Raw genomic sequence first — 25,000 nt, 5'->3', positions numbered from 1 at the left:
GAGGCCAGGCCCTCAGATCCGGGCTGCTGCAGGCAGGGGCTGCGGGGGGCAGGGGCGGAGGACGGGGGCTGAGCTGCCCTGCTGGGGCCCAGGCTGCCCGGGGTCGCGGGCCTGGGTGGAGCGGCCAGGACGCGGCTCAGGTCCGGGCGCGGCCTCGACGTCCCGGCGACGCCTCCCGGGCCCGGGGAGGAGGGGCCGCAGGGTCCAGGACGGGCCCTGACCGCGCTCTTCTGTGTCTCCGCAGGCTCGGATGGGTGGGGCCCAGGCCTAGCCGTCCACGGAGCCCGGCGCGGGGGGCCATGGCGCGCGGCCCCGCGGGGAGCGGCGGCGGCGGCGGCGGCGCGGGCCGGTGAGCGCGCGGCTGGCGCGGGGGGCGCGGCCGGGGGACCGGGCGGTCGGCGTCCGGCCGCGCCCCTCCCCGCGGGGCCGCCATGTGACGCGGGTCCCCGCCGCCCCCAGCCCCGCGCCCCCGCCGGGCCGCGCAGGCAAGCATGAGGCCCGGCCCCGACGGCGCGCTCCGGGCCGGCGCCGCGTCCGCGCTGCCCTCCGCGCTGCCCTCCGCGCTGCCCTCCGTGCTGCTGCTGCTGCTGCCGCCGCTGCTGGCAGCCGCGCCCGCCGCCCCGACCCCGGCCGCCCTGCAGGACGGCGCGCCGGGCACGGCCCGCGTGAAGCGAGGCTGGGTGTGGAACCAGTTCTTCGTGGTGGAGGAGTACACGGGCACCGAGCCCCTCTACGTGGGCAAGGTAACGCAGCCCCCGGGACCCCAGCCCGCCGGGACCCCCTCACTCCGGGCGGGGGTGGCCACCCCCGGTCAAAACCCTCCACGCCTGGCCCAGAAGCAGCGCCCTGAGTGAACGAGTGAACGAGTGAATGAATGAATGAGTGAACGAGTGAATGAGTGAACGAGTGAACGAAGTGAACGAGTGAATGAATGAGTGAACGAATGAACGAAGTGAACGAGTGAATGAATGAATGAGTGAATGAATGAGTGAACGAGTGAATGAGTGAACGAGTGAACGAGTGAATGAGTGAGTGAACGAGTGAACAAGTGAACGAGTGAATGCGTGAATGAGTGAATGAATGAACGAGTGAACGAGTGAACGAGTAAACAAGTGAATGCGTGAATGAGTGAATGAACGAGTGAATGGGTGAATGAATGAATGAACAAGTGAATGAATGAATGAGTGAACGAGTGAAAGAGTGAGTGAACGAGTCAATGAGTGAATGAGTGAACGAGTGAATGAGTGAATGAACGAATGAACGAGTGAATGAATGAGTGAACTAGTGAATGAGTGAACGAATGAATGAGTGAACGAGTGAACGAGTGAATGAACGAGTGAACGAGTGAATGAAGGAGTGAACGAGTGAACGAGTGAATGAATGAACGAGTGAACGAGTGAACGAACGAGTGAACGAGTGAACGAGTGAATGAGTGAACGAGTGAACTAGTGAACGAAGTGAACGAGTGAATGAGTGAATGAGTGAGTGAGTGAGTGAATGAGTGAACGAGTGAACGAGTGAGTGAACAAGTGAATGAGTGAACGAGTGAACGAGTGACTGAATGAGTGAACGAGTGAACGAGTGAACTAGTGAATGAGTGAATGAGTGAACGAGTGAACGAGTGAATGAGTGAATGAATGAGTGAATGAGTGAACGAGTGAACGAGTGAACGAGTGAATGCGTGAATGAGTGAACGAATGAATGAGTGAACAAGTGAATGCGTGAATGAGTGAACGAGTGAACGAGTGAATGCGTGAATGAGTGAATGAATGAATGAGTGAACAAGTGAATGCATGAATGAGTGAACGAGTGAATGAGTGAATGAGTGAATGAGTGAATGCATGAATGAGTGAATGAATGAATGAGTGAACGAGTGAATGAGTGAACGAGTGAATGAGTGAATGCATGAATGAGTGAACAAGTGAAAGAGTGAATGAGTGAATGCATGAATGAGTGAATGAATGAATGAATGAGTGAACGAGTGAATGCATGAACGAGTGAATGAATGAATGAGTGAACGAGTGAATGAATGAGTGAATGAGTGAACGAGTGAACGAGTGAACGAGTGAATGCGTGAATGAGTGAACGAATGAATGAGTGAACAAGTGAATGCGTGAATGAGTGAACAAGTGAACGAGTGAATGCGTGAATGAGTGAATGAATGAATGAGTGAACACGTGAATGCATGAATGAGTGAACGAGTGAACGAGTGAATGAGTGAATGAGTGAACGAGTGAATGCATGAATGAGTGAATGAATGAATGAGTGAACGAATGAACGAAGTGAACGAAGTGAACGAGTGAATGCATGAACGAGTGAATGAATGAATGAGTGAACGAGTGAATGAATGAGTGAATGAGTGAACGAGTGAACGAAGTGAACGAGTGAATGCGTGAATGAGTGAACGAGTGAACGAGTGAATGAGTGAATGAGTGAACGAGTGAATGCATGAATGAGTGAATGAATGAATGAGTGAACGAATGAATGAGTGAACGAGTGAATGAGTGAATGCATGAATGAGTGAACGAGTGAACGAGTGAAGGAGTGAATGAGTGAATGCATGAATGAGTGAACGAGTGAACGAGTGAACGAGTGAAAGAGTGAACGAGTGAAAGAGTGAATGAGTGAATGCATGAATGAGTGAATGAATGAATGAGTGAACAAGTGAATGAGTGAATGCATGAATGAGTGAACGAGTGAACGAGAGAAGGAGTGAACGAATGAACGAGTGAATGAGTGAATGCATGCATGCCACCTTCTCACGTCCCCTGAGAACATGTAGGGTGATCCAGCTGAAGTTCTGAGTATAAGGAATTGAGGCTGAGAGGGACATTCATTCATTCATTCATTCACAGTTCTTGTCCCTAGCAGGCTGCGTAGGAGGCTAGGGGAGGAAAGGGAAGCCCCAGCCGGGTCATCGGGGTGTCCCCAGAGGGACAGAACTGTCATCAGCTCCTGGCACTGGGCGGGCACACATTAAGGTACCTTGGCTGGCCTTGCTGGAGGAGAAAACCCGTTAGCAGGGGTCTGAGGTATGCATAGGAGTTTATCCAGCCAACGGAGAGGAGGGTAAAGACCCGGAGGCCTGCGTCCTGGAGGGACTTGGCAGCAGTGGGGGCTTGTGGATGGATGTGGGTGTTCTCTGACTTTGAAGGAGGTTTTTGCCTGGCAGGAGGGAAGCAAGCTCCCGAACCCCTTGTGTGCTGAGAGGAGTCTAAGAATCTGAGGCTGAAGGCGGGGGGGCCAGGGTCTTTCACAGGTCAGGAGGAGGGGCTGGCGGTCACGCAGCTTTCCTGGGGTGCAGATGTGCTGATCTGAACAACCTGTGATCTGACAGGTGGCGCTCGGTAGGCCCAGGGCCTCCACCCAAGACTGACCAGCAACCGGGCAGAGCAGGAACTGGGCTCCGAGCCAGGGCCAGGGACCAGGATGGGATGGGGAAGCAGGGAGAGGAGGCTCAGAACACAGCGTGTGGAGAGGGAGGCCTGGTCCCGCTACCCACCCCACACTGGGCCTTCCACACCTTCCTCTGAGCCTCAGTCTCCCCATCTCTGACCACGGGGGGCCTCGAGAGCCCACTTCCCCAGGTGTGGAGGAGTAAAAACCGAGCACACCAAGTGACTGGCCTGCGGCTTGCTTGTTCAAGGTTCGTTTTTATGATTCATCTATAAAGCACTTAATCCCCAGTCTGTGAGGGGCAGAGATTGGCCTTCTCTGTGGAGGAGGCTGAGGTCAGCTGGCCAAAGTCGAGGTCCAGTGGCCTGGCCGGTGCGTGTGAGCTGTATGGATTGGGGACCCCGGGGCCCCAGTGTGTGGGGGGAGGCAGGCCCAGTGGACCTGGCTGAGTTAAAAGTGGGGTTCCAGGAGAACCCCGGAGAGACCAAGAGAGACTCTGACCTGCAGTCAGAGGAGGTGTGGGTCCAGCAGCAAGGGTGGCCCAAGCTGCTGCCCACCAACCCCACGTCCAGAAAAAGGCACCAAACCAGTCTGTGGGTTGCCCTGTGCACCTGCACACCCCAGCCTTGCTTGTGTCGCCGGCAGTGCCAGGCCCATGCTGAGGCTCTGAACTGTAGTCAGGTGACAGTGGAGGACCCACTAAGCCCTGCCATGATCAGAAGGGGAAACTGAGGCCACAGGGAAAAGATTGTGCGAAAGCTATACATCCACATGGCAATGGCATCAAGCAAGAAAAGCAGTGACTTGCCAGGCACAGGTGGTTGAGAGCTGTCATCCTAGATACTCGGGAGGCTCAGATCTGAGGATCGTGGTTGGAGACCAGTCTGGATAGGAAAGTCTGCAACACTCTCAGTTATCTCCTCCCAGCTCCACTAATAGCCCTTCTCCCTGGCTGCATCTCTAATCCGCTGTGCCTCTATTTCCCTGTCTGTGGAGTGGGATATCACTAAGACCTGCTCAAATAACTGGTGAGGCCTGGAGAAGTTTCCCCAAACCAGAGCCTAGAAGAGCCCAGGGGCCTGTTCTCTGTTGGGCACAAGGCCACATTTGGGCTCCCAGGTGTGAACGCTGTATCCACGCACTCTAGAAAGCCTGCCCCACGCCCCAAAGCCTTCTTAGCACCCTGGAATTTGACTTCCTCACTATTCATTTGAGGGAGACCGTCATCACCCTCAAAACGTGAGCTTGGGCTTTTTTTTTCTTTTTTTTTTTCTTTTTCTTTTTTTTGCCAGTCCTGGGCTTGAGCTCAGGGCCTGAGCACTGTCCTTGGACTTTCTCAAGGCTAGAGCTCTACCACTTGAGCCTCAGCACCACTTCCGGCTTTTTTCTATGTATGTGGTACCGAGGAATCGAACCCGGGTCTTCATGCATGCTAGGCAAGCACTTTAACCACTAGGCCCGGGCTTTTTTTTTTTCTAAAACACCTTTTCCTTGCCAATTGAGCCACCACATAGTTCATGCGTGTGCACATGTGTGCGTGTACACGTGTGCACACATGTTGTACTCCTCACTGCAGGGAGAAAGGACTTCTCTGTGGTTTCACTGCATGCGTGGCTTCCTGGTCTGCCACCCCAGGGAGCCACTCTGAGCATCCGTCCTTGTCGGATTGCAAAGGTAGCTTAGCAACAGCACTAGGCGGACTGAACCCCGGGCATCCACCATAACCTACTTCCCAGCGGCCTCCTCTCCAGTGCTCATACCAGACTCCTGCTGGCGCCCACAAGAAGCTGTGCGGTGGTCGCCAGGGCCCCGTGGCTTAGACCCCGGCCACGCCCCTGTTGACCTTCCCATGGCACGCCCCCTCCCCAGATCAACTCCCCAGCACCTCCTGAAGAGCTGGGTGCTTTGACTAATCCTTTTTCTGAACTGTAATTTCCCTCGAGGCTTTGGGAAAGCTGGATGTGGATTTTGTAAGATTAAAAAAAAAAAATTTAAAGATAGAATTATAGGGTCAGCACTTATGACCAACTTCTGTGGGCGGTGAGATCTATTTTAGATATACAGCCAGATTAGAGTGGGGAGGAGAGCTGATTTAATTAAGTTGATAATATTTAAAGAGAATTGGTGAACTCCTGGTTTACAAGGAACATCAACGGGAACAGACCCGGCACATTCTGGGGAGGCTTTTTAAAAAATTATTATTTGATTTGCTTTCCGTTTAAGTCTCACACTCATTTTATTTGCCTAGCCTTGCTGTCCGTTTAATTGTCTTTAATAAGGAAAACGTACCTCTGCTCGCATTTAATTTTGATTTAATTAGGAGGAAGTAATTAATGGCCTCGTAAATCCCGTGTTTCAGTCCCCTGGGAAGTGAAGCCATCACTCTGGTGTTTCCATGTTGTTTATGATCCAGGCCCAAGGCCGGTGGGGCAGGGCGGGGGGGGGGGGCCTCCTCTGGGGAAGCCACACTTGATGCAATGCTAATGCCAGGCTGTCTTCCCAGCCTCGGGGTGGCGTTAGCTGTGTGAGTTCAGGAAGATATGGGGCCTCTCTGGGCCTCTAGTCCAGGCACTAGGTGTTTGCACTGAGTTTATCTAACAGCCCGCAGTGGCCCGTGATGGCTTGGGACATCAATGTGCCATGGTTAGAGGCTCCCTGGGGTGTGGAGAGAGGAGTATGTGTGAGGCAGGGGCCACGGCTGGCCAAGCATCAGCTGAGGCCCCTGCCCCGTGTCGCCAGGGGGGACTTGGGGTGTGAGCTGTAACCCCTTCTGAGACCGGGGAGGGAAAGGGAGAGCTGGTCTACCCAGAGCACCTGCGCATGCCAGGAGCCCCAGAGCTCAGGAGTCTTCACAGTCCATGGGGAGTGAGAGGAGCCGCTTGCCCAGGCCATGCAACAGGTCCATGGCAGAGCCCACGCTGCGGGCAGCCACTCCTGACTTCAGAGCCCACGCTGCCTCTTGATTTGTGACCAGAGGTCCCTTTCCAGATGACGACAGGGAGGCTCAGAGAGAAGAGGCCACTGGCCCGCTGGGTGCAGGGCCAAGACTAGCGTCAAGAAGGCCTGGTGGCTCAACCAGGAGCCAGAGCCCTTCCCTCCCTCTCCAGTCCTACGTCCTCTGCGGTGGACATGGTCATCAGACTAACCTGATGCCCACGGGGCTGCCCGGGACTCTCCCTACCCATGAGGCTCCCCCACCGAGCCAGATCCATTTACCTACTCCCCCAAGTCAGGCCAGGATTCTTGCCAACAGTCTGTGGCGTGTCTGACCCTCGGTTGTTGCTCAGCTTTCCGCCAATGAATTATCTTCCTAGGACAGAGCTAGGCGCCCTCTCCGCTCAGATGCACAGCGCTGAGCTCTGCTTCCTCCACGCTGAAGGCTCGGCCCTGTGTGACCCTGCAGTCCCCGGGGAGCAGTAAGGGGAGGGGGGTGTCAGCATGAGAGCCTTGCATCACACTCCATAGAAGAATGTAAATGACATCACTCTGCTTCTCCTCCTCCTCCTCCTCCTCCTCCTCCTCCTCCCCACTCCTCCCCAGTTCCACTCCCTCCTCCCCACTGCTCCCCAAGAAGCCAGTCCCACCCCAGAGCTGAGTGAAAAATGTCAAGGTGCATGTCAGTGCATGAGTGCAGACCTGGTTCCCAGGTGGGCGGGGCACTCACACTTTCCATAACTCCTTACTGTGCCAGGCCATGTAGGTAGGATCTGATTCTTCCCCTGGGAAGTTGAGGCTCTGAGCTAAACTATGAACAAGGCCCCTGGTCACAGTATCAGTGAGCATTGGAGTTCAGAGCTCAGTGGAGCTGTGCAGCACAGCAAATGGTTTGCCCCCCTCTCTGTGTAGTTTTTTACATCAGAAGTATACCAGCCGTGTTTCCCAGGGCAGGGGACGTGGCCAGGGAGGGGACAGCAGTGACCCCTCCATCTGTCCACCTGTGCAGCAGGTGTGCAGATTAGCCAAGCAGGCAACAGGTCTGTATGTGGAGCCCCCCACCCCCAGGGAGGAGCAGAACCCCTCTCCCCCGCATCTCTCCACCCACCCCCGGCCAAAGGAGGATGGAGAGCAGAAACCGCAAGGAGAGACAGATCTCGTCCTCGCCACCACCGATGATTCAGGGCCGACGTCCTGAGATAATTTTATTGGGGGCATTAAACTGAGTTATGAGGTTTTTACAGTCCAGCCACTTATGAGAAATCTATTAACAGTAACTGGACAGGAAGAAGGCTTCTCTGTGGAGCTCGGGATGGCCATTAATTGGGGCAATCTATAACAGGATGGGGACCCAGAAAGGTTCCACCCGACGCCTCCATTTACTCCCCGCGATTTCTGCTGAGAATCAGCAGACTCGCCAAAAAGGAGAGAGATGCCCATTAATCGGCTAATGAAATATGAAAATGTTTATGAGCCATTCAATCTTCCAAATGGCACGTCTATAATCCACCTTTCAGACACCAAGCTCCACCAGTAGAATTTACGCCCCAGTTCCTCCCTCGTGGCAGCGGGCGGGCTCCCCCCTCCTCACCAGCTCCCTCACACCTGTTGTACCTGGGGTGCGTGGAGGGGGTGCTGGGTCCGGGACAAGGAGACCCCAAAAGGGGTCTTAGAGATTGTCTCATTAATGTCCCATCTCCACAGAAGCACAGGGGCATCAGGGAATTTACTCGAGGGTGCTGTGACTTTAATATGTACTATATATATAATATATATATATATATAACATACAATGTGTTTTTGTAAGTCATGGGGCTTGAACTCGGGGCCCGGGTGCCCTCCCTGAGCTCTTTCACTCAAGGCTAGTGCTCCAGCACCTTGAGCCCCGGCTGCTTCTGGTAAGAGTCTCACGGACTTCCCTGCCCAGGCTGATTTTAAACTTCAGGCCTCGCATCTCAGCCTCCTGAGTAGCTGGATTACAAGTGGGAGCCAGCAGTTGTCTGGCTTCATCTGCTTGTTTTCTTGTTTTGTTTTTACAAGACAACACTTCCTTGATGGTTCCTCCCTCCCTCTCCCCTTCCCATCTCAGAGCAGTGAAAACAGCCTGGGGTCTCACCCCTAGCATTACTGCAGTGAAATCGCAGTTACAGTGTGTGGCTATTTCGTCTGAAGTTACTACCTACTACCGCGTGCTTTTTATGTGCGAGAGAGGGCAGGTCTTCAGCTGGCACAGGTGGTTCAAGTGTTTGCATTAAGTATTTGCATAAAGAGCTCTTCCTTTATTCCACCCCAGCTCTCAGCGCCCCCCCACCAGCCCTCCTTGTACCCCGGCGTGTCCTCCTGCAGGCCTCTCCGTGGGACACGCTCTGCCATGCTGCCTCTTGGATCTATATGTGCCTCCATGCTAGACAGCTGCTAAGCCAGCACCTTAGGGGACTGTCACTCAGAAAGCCCCTGGGCTCCTCCAGGAGGACATGCTGTTAGGATTCTGTGCTACACGGGAAGCCACAGGCCCAGAGAGACATAGTAGCTGTACAACGTCACACAGGAGGCAGTGCTGGAGCCATGGTTTAGGCGGGCTGTGTGGCATCTCCCTTCCTGGGGGCTTTAGGACAGCGTGAGGCAGCCCAGATTCTGGAGCCAGACAGTTCCCAGGTGATCTGACCTCCAGCTCACCTCTTCCTTCTTTACGCTTGGAGGAACATGAAGGTTTGTTCTGAAGTCTCGATCTGGAGGAGCGTGCATGCTGCTCTCAGCTCCCTGCCTCGAGAACCACATCCCTTTCCTCCTCCACCCCTTTGCTCTTCACCCCAAGTCCCGAGTCCCCTCCTCCAATAACCCTTGGATCCTAGAACCCAGAGGGAGGCCGGGAGCCCGCAGCTGATGTCGTTAGCCACGAACTCTGGAGCCCAGCCCTCGACTGAGGGGGGATGGGAGGGAGCCGGCCCGGCACGCCGGCACCGTGCAGTGTTGGGGTGCCACACAGGGCTGCAGCCATAGGAGCTGCTCTTTTTCTTTTCCTTTTCTTGTCAGTTGTGGGGCTTGAACTCAGGGCCTGAGCACTGTCCTTGGACTTTCTCAAGGCTAGAGCTCTACCACTTGAGCCACAACCCCACTTCCAGTTTTTTGCTATGTATGTGGTACCGAAGAATCGAACTCTGGTCTTCATGCATGCTAGGCAAGCACTCGACCACTAGGCCACACTCCCGGCCCCCTGAAGCTGCTTTTGAAGCCTGGCTTGGTGCCAGCAGACCCAGGCACAGGTGTGTGCAAGGAGAGACAGTCTCAGTCCTCCCCAACCCCCGCCCTCCGCAGCCTCCACCTGCCAACCTCCCTGCCTCCTCAGATCCACTCGGACTCGGACGAGGGTGACGGGGCCATCAAGTACACCATCTCTGGCGAGGGTGCGGGGACCATCTTCCTGATCGATGAGCTGACGGGTGACATTCATGCCATGGAGCGCCTGGACCGGGAGCAGAAAACCTTCTACACGCTGCGGGCCCAGGCCCGAGACCGCGCCACCGACCGGCTGCTGGAGCCCGAGTCGGAGTTCATCATCAAGGTGCAGGACATCAACGACAGCGAGCCACGCTTCCTGCACGGCCCGTACATCGGCAGCGTGGCCGAGCTCTCACCCACAGGTGGGCAGGGCGGCTGGGCTGAGGAGGCGGGGCAGAGGGGGGAGGAAAGGGGCGGAGGGGGGCGGGAAGGGCCAGGACCCTGCAGGAGCCGGAAGGAGACAGAGCTACCCCAGGCCAGGGGCGGGGTGGGGGGGCGCAGACATAGCCCCAACCGGCCACGCACCCTGACCCCGGCCTCGTCCACACATATGTGGGCACTGTGGCATGCTTCTCCTGCATGGTCACACACACACACACACACACACACACACACACACACACACAGGCACCGCTGGGCCCCTTGACACAGCCCTTCTAGAAAGTTCAACTGTACTGGCTCCAGCCCCGCCCCCCTGGGCCACAACCACCACTCTGCTGCCCTTCTGTCAATGCCCGAAGCATACCAGCCCCAGCCGCGCACAACAGCCACACAGGAAAGGGTCCCCGGTGGCCGGCCACCTGCACAGACACGGGAAGAGCCTGATGCTGGCGTTCCCAGGCTCAGCCCGGCCCAAGGGCAGGCATGGGCCCCGTGCAGACCGCGTTGTTCATGGCATGCTGGGCCCCGTGGCTGGGGCCCCAGGGGGTACCAGGGGACACTGAGGCACAGAATCGGGAGCATATTTGTGGGTCTGGTGTGTCCTCAGTGGTGCCACACACCACTACGCATGTAGAGACGGCGCCAGATGCTCTAAACACACGTCTGCGTGAAGACTCGAGACAAGCCCACTCAGGGCACTGAGACTTACGGGCTGTGGGGCCCAGATAGCTGTCTAGACGTGGGGGAAGGGCTGGCAGGCCAGCTTGTATGTGTCCTTATGTGTCCGTATGTGTGCAGCCATAGTGGAAGAGGCAGAGGGAAGGATGAGAGTGGAGGGGTGCCAGGAAAATGGCGCGCCGGTGTGTCCAGGCATCCATGCAGCCCACACCTGTGTGTACTCATTGATGGGAGCCATTTAAGACCTGTGCGTTTATTCCTGTGACATGCAGTGACATCTGTGCATCTGTTGGAGTGCGCTCATTTATTCATTCATTGAACACATGTTGTTGAATGCCTGCTATGCTCAGCCCTGGGATGGAGTCTGCTAAGACAGACAGACAGTGATAAGTTAATCAATCACGGGTCTCACAAGCCCTCTGTGAGGATGTGACATTGAAGCAATGAAGGCGAGAGGAGGATGGTCCTGGAGGAAAAGCATTTCAGGGAGAGGGAACCGTATGTGCAACGGCCCTGGGGTTGAATTCTCCTAAAGAGAAGAAAGTGAATCAGATCATACAGCTATGGTCAAAACAAGGGCTTTACTTTTGATGCTGAGCGCGCTGGAGGATCCTGTTCAGAAGCATGGCCTGGTCTGGCTCTTGTGGCGGCTCCCTGGAGAATGGGTAGACGTGGGAGGACTGGGCCAGAACTGGGTTGTGCTGGAGGCAGTTGCCAAGATGGGATATATATGGTGGTGATTTGGATCTAGGTGGGACCTGTGGAGGTGTGGAGATGAGGTTGACTCTGCGGCTACCATTTGAAAGCTAAAAGCGTTTGCTAATGGTTCAGGGGTGTGGGGGGGATATGAGAGCGGGAAAAATATCCTCGGAGATGACAGTGGGATTGGGGATTGGACCCGTGCCGGTTCCACAGTGCTAGGCTGGATTTCCTTCCCTGCTAGTCTGGCGGAGGTCTTGGAGTGGCTCAGAGGGAAGGTTTGGGGGGGGCGGCGTCTGGGCGGCTGAGATAAATCTGCAGGTTGTCAGCGGCAAGGGCGCCTAGAACTGCAGAGCCCAGCAAGAACATGGAGAGGAATTGTGCACGTGGAGAAGTGGGCTCGGAGAGGCGGGCCACCCTTCAAAGGTCACCCGGAAGCGGAGGCCACTCCCATGCCCACATCCCAGCCCAGCCTGAGAAGACCTGGCCTTGGCTGTCTTTCCTTCAAGCTGACCAAGGGAAAGGCAGCGAATGCTGTCACCAAAGGAGGAGGCGGAGCTTACATCTGAAGGACTGAAGGGAAGCAGGCAGCCGGCAAGTCCCACAGGAGGTGACCCGGGCCACTTGCCTTTGATTTATTCATGTATTCCTTTTGCCGGTCCTGAGGCTTGAACTCGGGACCTGAGTACTGTGCCTGAGATTCCTTCTGCTCATCTTGAGCCAAAGCATTGTCTTCTTCTGAGTAACTGGTTGGAGATAAGAGTCTAAAAGATATTCCTGCCCTGGCTGGCTTTAAACCTCGAGCCTCAGGTCCTCAGCCTCCCCCTAGCTAGGATGCCAGGCCTGAGCCACCCCACGCGGCTCCACCTTGCCTTTGAAAAGCTGCTGTCCAGCTGAGATCAGAAAACTGCACTTTGAAGCCAGCACAGGCAGGAAAGTCCCTGAGACCCTTATCTCCAGTAAACTGCCAAAAAGCCAGAGGTAGAGCTGTGGCTTAAGCGGTAGAACACCAGCCTTGAGTGGAAAAGCTCAGGGACAGTGTCCAGGCCCTGAGTTCAAGGCTCAATACCAGTTCAGATTTTAAACCGGGCCCCTGCCCCCATCCACCGCTTCCCGTCCACCCTCATATCCCCCCCTCCCTGCTGCTCCACTGCGGCAGTGGGGTCAGCACCCCCACTGAGCGGATGGGAACACTGAGGTGCAGAGGGAAGGAAATACGCACCCCCGGGCCCCAGGGAGAAACGGTGACTGCCCAGAGGCTGCCCTCAGGCTCTTGGGGTTGCCAGGACCCTTCAACTTCACAGAGAGGGACTCTGAGTCCCATCCTCCAAGGTCGCACAGGTCGTTGGAGGCCTTGGCTGCAGTCCCAGCCGTACCTCCCTCTCCCAGCCTGCCAGCTCCCACATGGCACTTAGAAGAAAAGAAGGCTGGTGACTCAACTAGACAAGCCGAGGGGAACCCAACGGGGGGAGGGGAGAGGCAGAAATGAAATTAGTGTATTTCATGTGAGCAACTTTTTGAAGGAGCAGCGCATCTGACGCCCGGGTGCAGGCAGGAACTCCGGGCAGCTTTGAAAATCAGTCACAATTACTGTCCTCCTGATCCAGACTGGCAAGGGCGAGGCACACAAGCAGAGGCAGGGCCTGGAAGATCAGAGGGAGCAGGGACGCAGCTCGGACATGAAAGGCAGCCTCCCTGGCAAATTAAACCACTCAGAACTTAAAAGGCGATGGGAAGTGGGCCAGAGGCCCAGGAGCCTGGCCTCGGAGGAGGGGGCAGGCCCCACGCCAGCTTAACGGAGCAGCAGGCCCCAAGCCCACAGTTGCCAGGCCTGCTGCCCACAGGACATTGTGCCTGGCCCTGCCCTCCTCGGAGCCCCTAATTCCTCTCTGAGCATGGAGGGGTTCGTTCAGGCCACAGAATACTTGTCGAGAGACTCCTGTCTGCTGCGTGCTGTTCCAGGCATCGAGCATCGTGAGGAATCTTTCTGCCAGAGCAGGGAAGAAACAGAGAGGAAGTAAATGAGCAAAGGGGTGGCATCCAGTGGTGCGAGATCCCCAGTCCCCGGGCCACTCTGCCACTGTGGACCACACTTGGATGGAAAACGTTCCAGGCACAGGAAACTGCAAGTGCAAAGGCCTTGAGGTCCAATGGGTTTGCCGTGTTTGAGGACTGACGAGGAATTGACCGTGAAGAGGAGTGCAGAAAGGAGAAGAGTAACCGAACCCCTAGGAGGACGGGCCAGAAGCCACGAGTTGTGGCTCAAGCCTATCAGCTTACGTGGAAGGCGAGATCAGCGGGGAGGCCATAGTCACCAAATGACTGGCTGTGGTGATTCGCATCTGTCACGCCAAGGAGAAGGACAAAGCGGAGGAGCCTGAGTTCAGAGAGAGAAAATAACCCATGTACAAATGTCTGACTTAGAGCATGAATCCCCGAGCTCAAACCAAGTAGTGTGGGGAGGGACGGGAGATGGGAAGAGAGAGGAAGGAAGGAAGCCTAGGGAGGGAGAAAAAAAGAAAAAATAAGAAAGAGGGATGGGAGCTTGGCCTAGTGGTAGAGTGACTGCCTAGCATGCACGAAGACCTGGGTTCAATTCCTCGGTACCACATACATAGAAAAAAGCTGGAAGTGGTGCTGAGGCTCAAGTGGTAGAGCGCTAGCCTTGAGAAAGACCAAGGACAGTGCTCAGGCCCTGAGCTCAAGCCCAGGTCTGGCAAAAGAAAAAAAAAGAAAGAAAGAAAGAAAGAAAGAGAGGGAGGAAGGAAAGTTCAGGAAACTTGATCTCATCCTTTCCTGTTGTAAGCTGAATGAGACAGGGTGGAGTGGTGGCTGGATTTGGTGATTTGACACGTCTTCTACAGGGATGGTGGCACAGGGCAAGGCGGGAAGGCAGGAGACGAGTGAGGAGGAGAGGGGAGCCATGCAGAGTGGTGGCAGGACTTGACAGGAGGACGTGGGGGAAGAGAGGAGATGCTGGATGTGCTGGACGCAGCTCCGGTGGAGTCGGCGAGGGACGTGGATGCAGGAATTCAAGACAAGGAGACTGGAAGACTGGCATGGAGGCAGAAGGCTCCAGAAAGAGCAAATTCATCGAACACAAAGAAAGAAGAATTTACCACCTCCCCTGCACCCTCTTTTGTGAGGATGGAAACATTTACTGGTCATCTGTCTCTGTTAGGATGGATATGTTTACTGGGTATTCTGTGTGCCTCTCTGCTGAGGGGGAAGGCTAAAGACACGTTTCTGGAGGCCTTCGGCCAAGAGAGGGCGGTTAGGACTGGAGGCTGGCAGAGGAGAGCCGGCCTGGATAATGGTTCCATGTTTGGGACCCGAATCTCCTTGCAGAGGTATCGTGACCTGGACCTGGCTGTTGCAGTCCTCCAACAGCCATTCAGCTCCATCCACTTACTGATGCCAGCTGTATACAAGGCCCTGGTCCTGCTCCTGTGGAGGATACAGGAATGAGCAATTTCATTCGGTACACATTTATTAGCGGCTACTTTATTCTGGGCATTGCCAGGGATTTAAAGATAAGTAATTGAATTAAATCCACCGATGTTTATTAGCATCCCCGATGGACAAGGCCTCCAGTGCATTTGGCTCTGTGGGGCTTACGGAGATGAGTCACCCAGCTCCGCCCCACGTAGCCTTTGTGTGGAGTCCCATTGAGGTAGAAAACTTAAGTAGCTGCTTCTCCCCACCCATGGTGAAGGGAGGCGCCGCCCCCACCCCAGAGGGGCGGACGCCTTTGCCATCTGCCCCAGTGCAGATCGATTAGTAGTGGCTGTGGAGCCCTGTAGAGGGATAGAACCTGGCTCTCAGGCTCAGCAGCAGGGAGAGGCTCGATGGATGCATGGTGTCTGTTTGGAGCAAAGGAGGAATAACGTGGTGGTTCTTAGGGCCCCAGAATTGGCATTGCTAGACCGTGGGATTGGGGCTCAGTAGACTGTGGAAATGGCCAGGGGGCCTGCCACCGCTGCCACGGGCCTGTGGGTCCCAATTCTGTTGCTAGCAGCATCTTTAATGGATGGAGAAAGCCTGTTGTGTAGTACAGCTCAGGACATTCACTAAATAATAGCTCTCAGCCTACACTGCTTTCATAGGGCTATTTCCCTTTATCCTCACAATCCCGGGCAATGTGCAGGGCAGGTATTACTGTCCTTATTTTGCCAAGGAGGAAATAAATGAGATGAGAGATAAAGTGCCTTGTTAGAAGCACCACTGTGAGAGCAGGAGCCAGAACTAGCCCAGGGCCTGGGACCTGAGCCCCAGGGGCATGGCTGAGCCTCCCAGGTATCCTTTTGGGTGGGGGTGGGAGTCCTTTTCCCAAGGGACCCTCTTGAGCTAACCGTGGACACTCCCATTTTATAGCTAAGGAAACTGAGGCACCCGACGGGAAGGGGAATGGGAGATGGAAAAGTGGGCTGTCTGATTCCCCCGAGTCCAGGGCTTGGGGGAAGGTGGAGGCAGATGGCAGAGAGGAAAGGGAGGCAGAGAGGTAGAGGCAGGAGGCGGGGTGCCCCCCAGGGATGCCGTTCCAGGAGAAGAGCAGCAGGCTGGGAAGTTGTCCCGTCCACAGCCACAGACAGTGGCTGAGCAGCCCTCAGGCCCAAGCCAGGAATCAATCGCTGGCCTCTGCAGAGACAACTTCTAAAGATGTTTTTAATTAAAGTCCAGGAAGATCTATCTGTGCAATATCTCCTTGCTTAGCAACAGCACTGGCTCTCACTCCCCCCGCCGGGAAGGGGGGAATGGGACAGGAGTTTCTGGTGGTGGGGGGAGCAGAGGCCCTGGCTTTGGGGACAGGAGGAGCATGCCCACTCCCCATCAATAAGCCACCAGCTGCGAGCGCCATCTCCGTGCCAGGCCCTGTACCACATGGCACTGGGGTGCAAAGAGCCACCTTCCTGGCCTTGGGGTGCAGCGTGCAGCGGGCATTCCGTGGTGCTGAGTAAGTGAAGGAACAAAGTTGTAAGCAACAACGTTTGCTTTCTGTCACAGGAAGGAAGCTCAGCAGATACGTAGAAGGTCGCTGTCCCAAACAAGCAAGGCTAGTAGACTAGATCATGGAGGCCTGTGGGAATGAGGCAGGGCAGAAGAGCTGGGAGTCTCCTTGTGGAATGATAGGGGAGTTTGGGTGTCACCTTTCTGCTCCGTGTCTTTTCTCCCACTGCCCCTGCCCCTTGCTTCAGACATTTGTGTCTTCATTTTTTTTTTTTTTGCCAGTCCTGGGCTTGAGCTCAGGGCCTGAGCACTGTCCTTGGACTTTCTCAAGGCTAGAGCTGTACCACTTGAGCCTCAGCACCACTTCCGGCTTTTTTCTATGTATGTGGTACCAAGGAATCGAACCTGGGTCTTTGTGCATGCTAGGCAAGCACTCTACCACTAGGCCACACGCCCAGCCCCTTGTGTCCTCATTTTTTCTGTGTTGGGGACTCAGCTTCCCCCCACCCCGCCCCCCACCTTTTCTCTGGGTCTTCTCCCACTTTCTACCCCTAGGCGTCTCTGTTCCACTTTCTCACCCCACCCATGGGTGCCACTGCCCCTGTCACTGGTCTCTATCCCTGTCCTGCCACCTCCTGGCAAGCCCACACCTTATCCCCTGTGGGTCACCCATCCACATTAGGCCTCCCTAGAAGCAGGAAGCCAGGTCAAGCCCAGCCTGCAGCTGCTTTATAAGTGATGATTGAGGAGGAAGCCAAGGGGAGAGAAGGCGGGAGGGGGGACAGAGGAAGGAGTCTGGGGGGGGGGGATGTTTCCTGTGTCATCTAGCATTCCCTGGGACTCGACAAGTGGTTTTTAATTTTTAATGGAAAGCATTCTGTGCAGCGCTGGCAAGCAGCAGGGGGTGGGACTCATTTTTTTATTTTTATAAATGTTTGAGAGGCTAAATGTGAGCTGAGGGTATTCCCGAACCCAGCAGGGTAGCCAGGAGGTAGAGAAGACGCAGGATGATAATAATTACCAATGTCTTCGTAATGCCGACCCCTGGTCTCCTCATGGAGGAAGGCTGTGCTCTTTTCTAATGGATTTCATCTCTTTCCTCTCATTTGGGGGTCTCCCACATCTTGGGGAGCAGAGGAGATGAAGCGTTATCTCCTCTTCCCAGAAGGGAGACAAAACCCAGTCAGCTGGGGGTGTTCCCGCAGCCAGCACAGGAAGAGCGAAGAGGAGGCCGGAATGCCAGTCTATGTCATCATCATCATCATCATCATCATCATCACCACACACCTAAGGGCACGGGAGTTTCTCTCCAATTTTTACACTTGTCAGAAAGGCGCTCTACTACCTGAGCCATGCCTCCAGTCATCAGCTGCCTCTTAAACTTGCCATCTCTAATCCTCATGGTAACTCAGAGATGCATGGCCTGCCACTCTAATGTTCCTGCCTGAAGGCCAGACAGGAGGGGAGACTTCCCTAACAGTACAGTAGACTCTTTGCTTTGCTTTTTTGGCGTTACAGTAGTGCTGGTATTTGAACTGAGGGCCTTAAGCTTGCTAGACAGATGCTCTGCCTTTGAGCCCCATCCCCCCCGCCCAACCCCAGTCCTTGTATTTCAGATATTTTCAGATCAGGTCTTACATGCTTGTCCAGAGCCAGCCTCAGATCACAGTCCCATTTGTGCCTCCTGTGTAGCTGGGGTTGCAGCTGGACTAGGATCTTAGAGTGGAAGCGATGTCACCTCTCTGGAGGAGACTCTGCCAGAAGGTGCCCTGGAGTCCTGGTGGCATGAGTTGCACTGGCTGCCTCCTCCTGGTGTGACTTCAGCTAGAGAGACCCGAGTACGAGTCATTCCTTGAGCACCCCCTCCACCCTGCCCTGTAACTCAGTTTCCTCATCCATGAGCCAGACGCCAGAGCCAGGTAGGAGTTCCTAGCTCAGAAGATGTGTGAGGCTCAGTAGAGCTTGAATAAGCGCCCTTGCCTGGGTTCTGTCCCACGAGTCCTATTTAATTGGCCTGGGACAGGCTCAGCAGCAGTTTTATTTTAAAGCTCCCAGGAGACTGTGCCACACAGCCAGGTGGAGAAGCACGGCTTTCCCTGCTCTCCAGGGGCAGCATTTGCATATTTCACATCCTACAGGGGCCCTGGGCCCAGCGTCCTGATGACCCCGAGTGAGCACGGCAGCACTGCCCGTGCCAGCCTGGACCGCGGAAGAGCTGGAGAGCTGTACCTAGAACAGTGACGCTACTTCATATAGCCCTACTGTGGCAGGTCTGGCTTTGAACCTTCTGCCTGGGCACTTAGCCAAGCTGTGCCCTTGGTGCAGAACACAGCCATCTATTAGAGTTCTCACAGAATCCCAAGAGGAAAAGGAGGTGCAAAGAGGTGCACTATTTGAGTCAGTAAAGCGGAAATCCTTTCTCTACATGTGATGGTGGTAGAGTTTGAACTTGAGGCCTTCTATCTACTTGGTAGGAACTCTACCACTTCCGCCACATCCCCAGTCCTTTTTGACATTTTTCAGGCTAGCCTGAACCTTGATTCGCTTATATTTAAGCTTTCCAGAGAGCTGGGATGAGACATGAACCACCACATGCAGCTGTGCATTCTGCTGGGGTCTTGATAATTTTGGGCCTAGGCTGGCCTCCAACCTATGGTCTCTGCCTCTCAAGTAGCTGGGATTATGGACATGAGCCACTGGGCTCCGCTGTTAAGTAGAAATCTTATTAGGGCTTATTGCAAGCCTTTCTTGGGTAAATTCCACCAGATAATACATGTAAAGGGCTTACATCATTGTGTCTAGCACAAAGTAGTTATTCGATAAGTGTAATCTGTGCGTATCATTGTTATTGGACAGTAATATATCGTCATGGCTTGCAGCCTGCAAGAGTCACATATTGACTGGGAAGTCTGTGGGCCAGCCAGTAGCACATTGGTGGCTTGAAGTTGGACTATAATGAGAGTGTTTACACAGACACTGGAAAGTGTGACCCCCTCCCACCATGTCAGTTACTGTGAGGTCTGAATGGGCATGGGGGGAGGCAGGAGGGGGCGCAGTACTTTGTGACTCTGTCAGCTCCTAAGCCTGCAGAAGCTGACCTGGAGGGTGGTCTTAAAACCACTACAGCTTGGCACCCCTTTGTCTGCCAATTCTGAGCATCCAGGAGGGGTGTGTGGCCATCTCAGCAGGGCCCAGGGAACTGTGGAACCCCCATCTACACCCTACATCAGCCCCACGTGTCGGCATTAACTGTAATGGCTGCAATAAAGAATCCGGGATTGGGGAAATAATTCTAGCAACCCCAAGGGAGTCCCTGGGATGCAGCCAGGGACTGAGGAGAAGGGAAGTGGGGGGGGGGCTCAGCCATGTCCCAGGGGAGTCACTCAGCCCAGCTGTGACTTGCAAACGCGGTGGGGAGGGAGGAGGGGAGGGAATCGGCAGGGGGAGTGGCAGGGAGACCTCCCTCCGTTACAACTGTCGACATTCATTCTCGGTGCCATTGTGAGCCTGATGCCTGTGTAGTTTCTCTCGCCCAGCACTGAACGAGACACGTGCGGTGCCACCTTGACAGACAAGCACGCACTGCCACCCGAGCCAACAACCACCTGCGTTTATTGGGCTCTTAGCAAGGGCCGTGTGCTGTCCTTGGTGCTGAATGCAGAAAGCTATTTGAATTCTCCACACCATCTCAGGATCCCAGTAGCATTGTCACCTTCATTTCTCAAACGAAGAGGCCGAGGCACAGAGGGGTTCTGTGCTGGGCCCAAGGTCAGAGCTCGAATGAGCCACAGTGCTTGTGACTGCCTGCAAAGTTACTGTTGCTGAAAGAAAGCACTTTGGCACCGGTGACATTGCAGACCTGGGTTCAAGCCCTGCCATGTCCTCATCAGGTGTCCTCTGCTAAGTCTCTTCCTCCTCTGGAATATTAGAAGAGCCTTTCTGCATTCCTGAGATGTTTCCACAATAGAGAGGATTGTGTGAGCGTGTCCTCGCACTCTCACGAGTGTGCATGCCATATCCCTTAGCTTTCTTGCTCAAGGGTAGTGCTCTACTGCTTGGGCCACTTCCAGAATTTTGGCACTTAATTGGAGATAAGAGACTCAGGGACTTCACTACCTAGGCTTTCTCCAAACTGTGAGCCGTAGATCTCAGCCTCCTAAGTAGCCAGGATTACAGATTATGTGAGCCACTGGACCTGGCTTGAGAGGATGGTTTAAGAGGCCCGCGACCCCTAGATACAGTGGATGCTCAACAGAGTTCATGCCGTTTCCTTCTTGGTGCAGGCACAGGGTAACTGAGGCTGTTCCCTGGATTCTGAGCAGAAGTCCAATCAGAGAGGTGGGGGCCTGCCCCCCCCCCAGCTTCTGACTTCCAGCCAAGGAGCTGAAGCCTCCCGAGAGGCGCATTGCAGGGCCAGCTCTGAAGGCTCCAGCTGGGAGGGGGACCCAGAGAGGGAAATGAGAAATGCAAAGGAATGAAAAATAAATACATGTGTCTGTCTGGAATGATGGAGGGCCCTGGGCTGGAGGCGGGAGAGGCGGCAGTGGGCTGGGCTTCGCAGAACTGCTGCAGTAGCACTTCCACACTCACTCATTAGCCAAGCAGTGAACTGGCCTCTCCTCCCAGCAAGCTCTTCTGCCAGCCCCAGGGGGGGCACCCAGCAGAGGGTACCTTCCTCCTCCCTTGGGTCATACCCTGAGCTCCCAAGACTCCCCTCTGGACCGTCCACCCCTTTCCTTTCTCTGGGTGGCCCCTCCCTCGGATCCCTCCCCCACGCCGGCCAGCCTCACTTCCCAAGCCCTGCTTTCGTCAAATTGAACATGATGTCAAATTAGAGCCATCTCTGGGACAGGCCGAGAGAAGCTCCCGGTTTAATGAGGCAGCGTCGAAAATCAATAACTTAATTGCCGCTGTTTGATGGACTTTTATCCAATTTATACTCTCCCCGGCAGCCTACGTGCAGGGCATGAGAAGTGCGCGCGTGTGCGCCCGGAGGGGGCTGTGTGCGCCCGGAGGAGGGCAAGGGATCCAGGGCCAGAGGCAGAGCTGGGCATTGCCTCCCCTTCTGAGTCTGGACAGACATGGCCCCCGGGCTGTCCCTTCCTGTCCACGGGAGGGGCGGGGGGAGCTCGCGTGGGGAAGGACCTCCGGGCCCGGGGCAGGCGCTCACCCTGAACTGCTCTCAGCTGGAGAGGTTGGCTGCCCCCCTTCCTCTGCCAGGCGTCCCCTGGCGTCCCCTCGCCTGCTGAGCAAGGGCTAGAGCCACCGCCAGGTGACAGGAGAGGAAACTGAGGTCCACAGCTGGGAAGCCCCGGGGCCCCTCGGAGGGGCCGCATGCGGGGCTGGGAGCCCTGGCATCCGCGGCCTCCTGTCCGGTCTCCCCGGGTGACCACTGTCTCGCTTGGTCCCCCGGGCCCAGGCACGTCGGTGATGCAGGTGATAGCCTCGGATGCCGACGACCCCACCTACGGCAGCAGCGCCCGGCTGGTGTACAGCGTGCTGGACGGCGAGCACCACTTCACGGTGGACCCCAAGACCGGTGAGGGGCGGGGCCGCTGCGTGACGTCAGGGTGGGCGGGGTGGGGTGGAGCCAATGGCGTGCGGTGGGTCAGGGTGGGCGGGGCGGGGCCAATGGCGTGCGGTGGGTGGGGCCGCGCAAAAGGTCCAGGTCTTGAGGCTCAGCCTAGCACCAAGCAGTCACCTTGGGCTCCAGGAGACCCTTGGGTTGATGGGTTGATGGGAAGGAGAGCCGCCAGGCGAGTAGAGGGGAAGACTGAAGAACAGAAAGAGGGGGGGAGGAGGGAGGGGCAAGGGAGAGGAGAGATGAGGAGAAGGAAGCAAGCTGGGCAGGGTGGCTCACACCTGTCATCCTAGCTACTCAGGAGGCTGAGATCTGAGGATCCCGGTTCAAAGCCAGCCCGGGTACTAAAGAATGTGAGGCTCTTATCTCCAATTAATCACTAGAAAAGGGGAAATGGGGCTGAGGCTCAAGAGGTAGGGCAGTACCTGAAGAGCTCAGGGACAGTGCCCAGGCCCAGAGTTCAATCCCCAGAACTGACTCCAAAAAAACATTCTTTGCTTAAGCCCCACACCTACACACATGCACATCCTCAAAAGGCAGTGCAGCCTCTGCCCACCCCACTCCACAGCACTGAGGCTAGAGGCCGACTCCTCTGAGGAGCCCTTTGGGATGAAGAGACTGAAGCTCAGAGAGACGGGGTGACTCATTGAGGGTCACCCAGCTGAGAGAGCTGCTGCTTCCAGCTGGCTCTCACTGCTACGGGCACAGGATGGAGAGGAGACATCAGACACCACAACGAATTTTTTTTTTCAAACACCATCATGAAGCTCACAGGGCCACGGGAACTCACCTGGGTAATTAAGACATAAGGCTTTCTTTCTGGAGGCCTCCGCAGCCACCTATAAAAAAAAAAAAATAGGCTGGTTGCCAGGCAGTAGTGGCTAACATCTGTAAATCCTAGCTGAGATCTGAGATCTGAGGAGTATGGTTCAAAGCCAGTCTAGGCAGGAAAGTCCATGAGAATCTCATCTCCAGTGAACCACCAGAAAACTGGATGTGGCACTGTGACTCCAAGTGGTAGAGCACTAGCCTTCAAAAGACCTCAGGAACAAGGGCCCAGGCCCTGAGTTCAAGCCCATGACCAACAAAAGAAGGAGAAGGGGGTGGGGGAGGAGAGGGCACAATCACAGGCTGCGGTTGTAGATCACGTGGCAGAGCACCTCACCTAGTGAGTGCAAAGGGTTTGTTTAAGTTCGAACCTCAGCCCACCAGTGTTGGCCAGAACAAGATTTCAGAGCAGGGCATCTCCACCAGAGGGCATGGCTCCGGCTGAAAGACAGGGGTTGGAGAGGTGCCTGTGGCATGAAGGGAAATGGGGTTTGTGGAAGGTGAGGGGGAGAGCAGGAGGGCCTGGCTAGACGAGCAAAAATATGCCAAGAGGCCAGAATGGGAAAGGAGTGTGAATGGGCGGGGTTTGTGTGTTTGCTTTCTTTGGGAAGGAAGGGGGAGGTTCTCCACCTATCAGCAGTTATGAGTGTGTTCTCTTACCCATGACCTCGTCATTAATTTTACCTCCTTGGGAAAAGTAATACATTTTAGAAAACACTCAAACTTGAAAGAAATGTTAAGAGAAAGCATATCCCACCCCACAGCCTCAGGAGTTTTACAGCCCCAGATGTTGCCCCTGGTGTGTATTTATCCTGTGAGGTCTTGGCAACTCATTCCCTTGAAAAATACATTCAAAAAAGAGAGAGATCGGGTATTCCAAGGTACCAAATGTAAAAAGTTCAAATGAGTATTTAGTGGCTATTCTTCATCGAATCCAGTGTACAAGTCACCCAGGCTGTGTTCCTAAGAAACCAATGTTAATTTCCCAGTGGATTTTTCTAGAGCTGTTCTCCTCATGTACAAGAAAATCAGGCACATGCATTTTATTTTTTTTCACACAAATGATAGCTGTAAATACATACTGTATACATGCCTGGCTTTTTAAAATCTTAACAATACCTCTGGAAGATGATTCTGTGTCAGTCCAGAAAGGCCTTCCTCCTTCTTTTACTTAATGCCTGTTATGGATACACTAAAATTTATTTCACCAGTCCCCCGCTGATGGACACTTAGGGTGGTTCCAATCTTTGTGCTAAAATGAACCACGCTACAGTGAATAGCCTCATGCATACATCATTCTGTGCTTGTGGAAGTCTGCGGGGTAATTTTCAAGAATGGAAACGCTGGGTCAGAGCGGCAGTGCATTTGGAATCTGGATAGATGATGCTGAAAGGTGTTGGATTCCACCCCACGAGCTTCGGGTGAGTGTTTGCTTTTCCCCTCCTCCTTGCCAGCATGGCGCGTTCATTGATGGCTTCTAAGCAGGGAAGTGACATGCACAGGTTTTCATTTTAACAAGATCCCTGGGGCGGCTGCTGTAGGTCTGGCTCAGAGACAGGAATTGGAGACCAGAGGCTGTGAAGTTCAGAGTGGCCAGCCTAGAGTCCCAGGGACAAAACCCGAAACCTGCACCCTTTCTCCGCACCCATTTAGACTCCTTACCTGCCTATGCAGTTAAAAGGCCATGGATGATGAAGGATCAGGAATGTGTGTGGGGGAGACTGAGGAGAGGGTAAGGGGACCAAATGAGGTTCCTGTAGGAGCAAATAACGTATTCCAGGAGCCTCAAAGTTAGAACCCCTGATTCTCCCCACAGCCTAGTCCTGTACAGTCACCTTTGCAAGGGGCACCTCTCACTGGAACAGAGGGAGAAAGGTGAGTCACAAAAGCCATCTAGAAGCAGAGCGTCAGAAAAGGGGCCCTAGGCTATAGTGACAGGAGAGGAGGAAAGGAAACATCTAGAACTTCTAGCTAGGCATAAATAATGTGTGTGTGTGTGTGTGTGTGTGTGTGTGTGTGTGTGTGTGTGTGTGTGTGCTGGTGTTTGAACTCAGGGCCTGGGCACTATCCCTTAGTGGTTTTTTACTGATCACTTGAGGCACACCTCCACGTCTGGCTTTTTGGTGCTTAATTGAAGATAAGATTCTCACAGGTTTGCCTGGGCTGGCTTGAAACAAATCCTTAGATCTCAGCCTCCTGAGTAGCTAGTTGTGAGCCAACTGTGCCCAGTTAAGAATGTGCACAAGGAGAGTTCATTCTTTCATCTATTAATTGAGC

General features: G+C 54.8%; 1 protein-coding gene across 1 annotated transcript in view; it reads left to right on the top strand.

The window, feature by feature from the left end:
- Positions 1-491: 491 nt before the first annotated feature.
- The window catches only part of Cdh22 (cadherin 22), a 60,145-nt gene continuing 35,636 nt past the window's right edge, over positions 492-25,000 (top strand). The window contains exons 1-3 of the mRNA XM_090352870.1: positions 492-743; positions 9,677-9,971; positions 21,734-21,853. Of these exons, the coding sequence (XP_090208996.1) occupies positions 492-743; positions 9,677-9,971; positions 21,734-21,853 (667 nt within the window). The remainder of the gene's footprint in view (positions 744-9,676; positions 9,972-21,733; positions 21,854-25,000) is intronic.

The sequence above is a fragment of the Megascapheus bottae genome, chromosome 18 (assembly GCF_031878675.1).
Source record: "Megascapheus bottae isolate mThoBot1 chromosome 18, mThoBot2.hap1, whole genome shotgun sequence".
NCBI lineage: Eukaryota > Metazoa > Chordata > Mammalia > Rodentia > Geomyidae > Megascapheus > Megascapheus bottae.
This window is presented reverse-complemented; position numbering and strand designations above follow the sequence as displayed.